The sequence below is a fragment of the Chanos chanos genome, chromosome 2, assembly GCF_902362185.1.
Source record: "Chanos chanos chromosome 2, fChaCha1.1, whole genome shotgun sequence".
Taxonomy (NCBI): Eukaryota; Metazoa; Chordata; class Actinopteri; order Gonorynchiformes; family Chanidae; genus Chanos; species Chanos chanos.
Window position 1 is genome coordinate 2195200 of NC_044496.1, and position 7274 is coordinate 2202473.

Consider the following 7274-nt stretch of genomic DNA (forward strand, 5'->3'; position numbering starts at 1 on the left):
TTTCATTTCCTGTGCTCGCGAGCACCGTTTCTTGAAAATGTGACTTCAGCAATATGCGGCTGCAATTTCATTACACTTTCATTCACATATCTATCGTGCGGCCGATATCACGCACATCTGATCTGGGGGCCAATACATTCTCATTGCACATGCTAAGCCGCTTATTCCCACCACGATGACCACTGACGAATGTAAACTGCTGTAAACTGCTGCCTACTAAGATCTCCCAACTCAAAGGAGCGCGGGCGGGGCACATCATGCACGCGCACATTTAAAATGACCGTTATATATATATGCTCCTAGTCTGTAACTGTCGTGTCAGAGAGGTTAGCTACAAATCCACAGGCCACTCCAACATAGATAGCTACTGGCCGGCAAAAGCCCTTCGATGACAACTCGCAACCTGGCGAATATGGCGCAAACAAAATGTTTGAGTAGTTCAGAGATCTTCCAGGAAACCGCAGCTGATAAAGCTATGTGGAAATTACGACGATACGGACGTCTCTTACCTAGAGCCAAGGACAAGGACGGCAACTCCTCTTGGAAGGTGGCTGGCTAACTTGGTTGGGACATAGAGTTAGACAGCTATCTCACTTGCTAGCCAAATAAACTGAAGTTAAATTAGTTAGTTTTGACGCGTTTGGCATGACGAATCAGCTAACAGCTGGATTACGTAAACTTGAATAAATGTATATATTGGCCTCAGAAATGGCGAAAGACAATAGTGAACACAGTTATATGTGGACTGCAATAAATGCGACATAACCAGTGATAGTAATGAAGCGAAATTTGTTAGCTTACAGTGAACCGATCATCTGAACCATTTCTCTGAAGATGTAACACGTAGAGCACTTTTAGGTAGGTATTTTGCTCACCAGTTTAATGCTATGCGCAGGTCTTCGAGTCCAACGAAAGCACGGGCCACCTGGAGCTGACAGTGTTGGATTCTGGCCACCTGTTAGTGTCACAAGCGCAAGAACTACTGGTAAAGTTACAGCAATTTATCCATCATCATTTGGCTCAAGATTGAAAAACTCTCTCTCTCTCTCTCACACACACACACACACACACAAGGCAAGGGGAAGATAAAAGTGAAAGAATCATTGATTTTAAGTCCACCTACAGATACTAGTTCAGACTTCACTGAAACAGTACAAACTTTTACCCAAGTTCAAAATGGTCTAAATATTGACCCCTTATGCTTAACCCCAGATGCATCAGCTGCGTATAACTTGCATCCTGCAACCTTTACCCAGCCTAGCTCCCTGGCTGGCATAGCTGAGTGTCTCTGATATGTTCTAACAATGAGGAGACATCACAGTGGGAAAACACTGGCCCCTGCCACTTCATACAATGTCAAAGTGGCCCTCAACTGCACAGAGGTGGAGATAACTTCTGTGTGGAGCCAGGGTGCCAGAAGCAGAATGCTTATTAAGGTCAAAGTTCAGTGCAGCTCCAAGAGCTGGGGATGGCGGGCATTGATAGGTTGGCGCCCATAACCTTAACACTCATCATGTGTTCTCTTTCAGTTCAGAGAGCTCATGTGTTAGGTTAAGGAACTCCCTGTAGCTGGCGGCAAAATTATAGGGATTATCGAGTGTGTCATTCAGATTACACCATGAATCTGTGTGCATAAAGTTATAATTGACCAGTCTATGAGGGTGGGGGATTACTGGGAGCTTGTGTATTTACAGAAAATATTTACTCTGGTGTTTGAAAAAAAAAAAAAAAAAAAGAAGTCATGCCAAGCCTAATATGATGTTTTGCATCTGAAAAGAATTATTTTAATCTTATCCTTTCTGAACATTTCTCATGGTACAAGGAACGATAATCTTTTTCGAATCGTGATGTAGGAAGATGAAAAGTGGAAATGTTCTTCTTGTGCAGCAGAGCTAATGTTTTGGTAAAGACACTGTGGCCCTCATGCTTTTAGCCAATGAATCAGTTAAGTTAGATTTACTTCTCATTTGGGGACAGTGTAAATGTACAGTTTTAAAGATCAGTAACATAATAGAGAAATAGAAAAGAAAAAATACACAATTCTGATTTTGTGTTTATCAAGAAATGTGAGAAGCAAACAGTCTAGTTTCCTTTTTTTTTTAATTTTTAAAATTCACTGCATCCTGTGGCATTTTCCCATTCATGGTTTTTCTGTTTTCAGAAACTGATTCTTTATGCCATTTATGTAATGAGAACATGAGAGAGACACACCCCCTCTCAGTCCCCAGTGTTTTTGTGTCAACAGCGCCCCCTGCCGGATTCTCTCTGTCATGTTGCAACTAGGTCAGGATTTCAGGACACAAAGACCCACAAGTCTACAGGCTACAATAAAATACAAGCACTTTAATAAACCAAGCATGATGCTTTTCATAATTTATTAAAGAGAGTCGTTCTAGGGTTATAGCAATTTGTGTTTAGTGAGCAGGTGGTCTGGAATTGACTGTTAAGTTTTATCAAAGTGCTGTGTGAAAATGTGTGCTCCTTATGGTGAAGAGATGAATGTGTTTCTCTTTGAGACATAAGCGGTATCTCATTCAGTGTGATATATCTCCTCTGCTTTCTTATTGTATAGGAAGGATTCTCTTTGATCAATGCTCAAAGCTTCCTGAAGATTCAACAAAAATCGGACAGTTTGCTTTTCCTCATTACTTTAAAGGTAAGCCATATGAACCACACATCTGAACTGTAAGTGATCGCATGTGACGTTTCTTCTTTAGTATTCATGTTAAGTATCATGAAGCATTGGCCCTGAATGTATGCCATGAACTATAGTTCAATTAAAAAAAAAAAAAAATCAAATAATTAGATTCAGGAAATTAACTTAAATTTGATTCCTGGTCAGTAAAATACCAGTACCATTCATGTGTAGTTTTTTTTTTTTTTTTTCAATTGACATGTTTAATTTCAGTTAATTTCCTGAACTGGATGAGTTGAAAACGAGTTGGTTCTGGTTCCATCTGGCTGTGTGATGGAGGAGACAGACGCTAAGGGAGGGGAAAAAAAAAAACGTGTTTCCATAAGATTGAGATTCCAGAGGAAGAGGCTGTGTCTCTGTGTCCCTCGTACTTATAAACAATCCTCATATGCTAATTACATGGATGACTGTGTATGCGCGACCTTCAGTGAAAGGCTCAAAGACAAAAAATTTGGTTGATGGTTAATTAAGCTAATTATCCACCATCCAGCAGCTCCTTTACATATCTGGAAGAATACTGTTTGTGAATACAGATGAATGTATCTGAGACAATATCGGCACACAGTTACAGAAACAATGGCATGGCATGCATTCTAAACATTAAAACATTACACACCTCAGAGTGGGTTACAGCACATTTAATAGCAATGTAAATGACCAGACTCTCAGTGTAATACAGACAATTTGAGTTTAAATGGGAATCGATCACATAATCCTACACTGCTGCTGTTAAACTGTTCCAATTACTGTACCTAAATCAACCTACTTATTCATGATAATTGGATTTGAAACAATCCATTTGCATTCGAAACTTGGGCAAATGAAACAGCAGATAAACTGACAAACACAAAACAGGGCTGATACCGTTTTTTATTTTTTTTTGTGTGTGTGTGTGTGTGTGTGTGTGTTAATGTGTTAATATTGAATGCACTTATTTTACATTGTCGACTCACAATGTATTAGTGCTCTGACTAAATAAGGTCTTTAAACTTAAACAGTGGTTGTTTTGCAGGGGCTGTTTGTTGACACAATTATTGAACTGGTTCATTAAATGCCAAAGATTAAACATCTCTTAGTCTGTTATCCAAATGTGCCTGCGTGGTCCCCTTTAAATGCAAACACACTGTGGGGAAAACCGTTACTCTCACAGAGAATCAGTCATAGGAAATATGTCGCCTCAACACATCCCCATACTGACCTTTGACCCAGGGTAAACAGAAAACAAGCCTATAAAATATGGAAAGGAGTCTTCAGTTGATTGAGTAGATCTCCCAGCCTGACCAGAATCAGGTACACAATATGACATGGCTCCTTGGGTTTGTTTAAATGTCATTACTTTAAACTTACAGGGTCATTCTGGGACAAAAATGCATTAAAAATAATCAGCAGTTGATTTTCCCTCTCATTTTCGTCTTATGTTAGTTTTCTGTGGGCCATTAGCCAGCTCAAACAGTGCGGATGCTTTAGATTTCATGTGATGCATGTAATTTACTTCGCTTTAATGCACTTTGACTGTCTTCTTACCATCATTTTCTTTTCAACTGTGCATAGATTCTGCGATCTCTAAATATGCCTCAATAAATCTTGTCTTCAGTTTTATAATTAGTTCATGAATCGAGAGCTACTTTCGTTCTGTACATACTTGATAACTTGCTTCTTGCTTTAATTTCAGTATGCTATTCCAGATTGACAATGAGAATGAGCTTTTGCCTGGAATCTGTTTTGCCTGTGGATATGAATACGATTAAAGATAGCTGTTAGAAGTCATAGTATTTATTGTAGGAGTTTTTCTTAGATCTTGTACTGTGCCATTTATACCAGTGGAGTGTGAATCACGCATCAGAAATGGCTGAATGAATGGAAATATGTACTGACTGCTGCAAAGTCAAAACTGCTGATGAGAAATGGGCAATGAAAGGAAAAAAAAAAGAAAAAAAGTTTCGTAAAAGGTTTAACTGAGGTTTTAGCAAACATGTTTCAGTTTTATAGCAAACCAGTTACTTAATCTGGTAATGTAATTAAACGCTACGCTATATAGCATGATTTCTAATAAAAATCCTTTTGGCCAATGTGACATATTTTAGTAATGTTACACATTGTGACAATACCAACCTGCTGTAGCTTGTTAGACATGTAAATGGATCGTTTTTGGGTATAAAGAAGAGGGAAAGGGAAAGTGTCATGAATGTGTGTGTGTGTGTGTGTGTGTGTGTGTGTGTGCAGGGAGAGAGCCGTATGGTGCGTCTGCAGTTTGACGGCAGCACCAGGGCTCTGGCGGTGGAGGCGTGCCGAAGTGCTGTGGAGAGACTGCAGGAGTACCTGCCTGTGAGAACACAGGAGAACACTCCTCCTTGCGCTCCTCACACCAGCACACAACCCTGTACTGAGCCACCTGCCGGTCCTGTTAGCTCTCCGCACGGCGCACAGGTACTGCCTTTCACCCCATCTCCGCCCGAATGAAGCCCTCATGCTGTAATACAGTGGATTGTTTTCTCTCATTTGCAGACGTACGCTTTGATTTCAGCTTGCGCACAGAATACTTACAGTTGTAAGTTTGTATGTATTTAACAAATTATTTCACTGGAACATAGTAGTACTGATCACCACAGTCTTATCACTGATTAATCCTACTCTCCAATTAAACTTGTGTGTGTATACACACACACACACGCACACGCACAGACACACACAAGGACACATACACACAGTCCCACATGGCAGGTCCAGGAAGCATATCAAGGAGAAATGGAAGGTGTTCAGTGTTTAGGCTCCAAACCTGTTTTTTTCCCTCCTCTTTCTTTCTCAGCCTCTCAGGTATTTTTGGCGTGTGCTTTTGGTGTTTGAGCTCTCAGATGTGAATGACTCTTTAAAATGCATACAATGACTTTCAGGCATACATTTTAAACTTATGTAAAGTGTGAACTGTGAACCGTATTTAGGCAAAGAATGGAGAATATTTCATGAATAGGCAGTGCTTCTTACAACAGATAGATCCAAAGTATAAAACTGCCCCTTTAACTCAGTAAGGTCTTGGTCTTGCAGTTACTTTAACTGTCTGAGTACTGACAGAATGAAAAACAGAATGGGTATGCATCATATACAGGTTTAACCTCAAATGAAACAGTGAAGCAGTTCTCTGTGTGGGTGCTTTAGTAGACACATTGCTTTCTGATGCGTAAGCTGTAGTGAACCCTGCAGGGTCTCTGATGGATGAGAAAAAAACTGTCCTTTGCCTAGTTGTTCTGTCAGTTTTCCGCTTTGTGCTAGACATATACTAGCATGGTTTTACATTGCTTCACATTTAAATGTCTTCAAGTATCAGACTGAGTTTTCAGTTGTGTTGACACATTGACTGATAATTCATAGACACTCCTAAAATGCTTGACAGGGCCATCATTACATTTGTAAAGTTGCTAGGGTAAAAGAAAGAATTCACATTGCCTGGTCAGTTTTGGGTTGTGGTTTTCGATTTTTAATTGTGGCCCTTTCACAGTTTTCACACTTTGAATTTACACCTTTGGATAGAGGCGAGGAACATCTCACAGTTTATGAGTATGATAATTAAAATGTCCTCCAGTGATTGCAAATAAAGAATACATATCTAAATGTGTTAATATGTAAATGAATGAAATGGGGTTTTTTTTTGCAACCACTAGATGGTGCTATTGATTCATAAAGAGGCAAAGGAATGAAGTCCACTGGATCTGTGCTCATAGGCTGTAGGGCCAAACTGACTCCATGAATGTAACTTATGAATTGTCCTTTGTGATTCTCAGAGTCACAAAGGACTATCAGTGGAAAAATGCCATGTCATCTGCTCAGAGTGACTTTAAGGCCCTTCAGTGCAGATGAAAGCAGTTGAGCTGGCTGAGACCACTCAATTAGTAATAAGCTTACTGACTACTGGTTAACTCCTGTTTGTCCTGTATGCTTGCACCTGTGTGTCAGTCTTAAGACTTTAATTAACAGCTCTATATTCTCAGTGTCCTGAAGAGGCGGCTTCCGCTACTGCCTCAAACGTCACCCAAGGATCTCTGTCCATCAAAGACCTCACTCAGGTATAGCTGGACAAGGAATTAACAACCATAAAAACTGCCCCGGAATAGATAACATATATAAACAGTAGCAATGTTTTATATTATCAGTAAAAAACCGAGGAACAGAAATACAGAATGTAAGTTTTTTTTTGTTGTTGTTGCAGTATTTCCTAGGAGAGCGTGATCTATCTCTCCCCCTGGCGTATCGTCACTGCATAGCCCCCCCCGGTGACCTGAGATTGCTGCTTCGCCTGTGTTTGCTGGACTCCAGCTTCCCTGCCTTTGTGGAGCAGGTGGAGAAAGAGTTGAGGGAACTGATGCAGGAATGAGGTATCCCAGCAATCCTGACCACTCACATTCAGCACCATTCAATACAGCAAAACGTAAGTGACACTTGCCATAGTTTTCCAAACAACGACAGCAAAAAATACCCTCGTTTTGGAGCTTTTATTCTGAAAAAAAAAAAAAAAAAAAAAAAAAAAAACCACTTGTTCTCACACATTTTTATAATGGCTTATTTGGCTCCACCCACTCCCACCAAT

The 7274-nt window shown here is 40.0% G+C and overlaps 1 protein-coding gene across 1 annotated transcript; it reads left to right on the forward strand.

Moving 5' to 3' along the window:
- The first annotated feature begins 412 nt into the window (after positions 1-412).
- Positions 413-7061, forward strand: rec114 (REC114 meiotic recombination protein). The gene is made up of 6 exons (XM_030793587.1): positions 413-547; positions 896-985; positions 2573-2656; positions 4919-5093; positions 6689-6753; positions 6897-7061. The coding sequence occupies exons 1-6, from the start codon at positions 413-415 to the stop codon at positions 7059-7061; spliced, it is 714 nt and encodes a 237-aa protein (XP_030649447.1).
- The last annotated feature ends 213 nt before the right edge of the window (positions 7062-7274 follow it).

Coding starts and splice junctions, on each gene's coding strand:
- rec114 (XM_030793587.1), top strand. CDS start 413: ATGGCGCAAACAAAATGTTTGAGTAGTTCAGAGATCTTCCAGGAAACC. Junction 986..2,572: donor CACAAGCGCAAGAACTACTG/GTAAAGTTACAG, acceptor CTTATTGTATAG/GAAGGATTCTCTTTGATCAA. Junction 6,754..6,896: donor CCATCAAAGACCTCACTCAG/GTATAGCTGGAC, acceptor TTGTTGTTGCAG/TATTTCCTAGGAGAGCGTGA.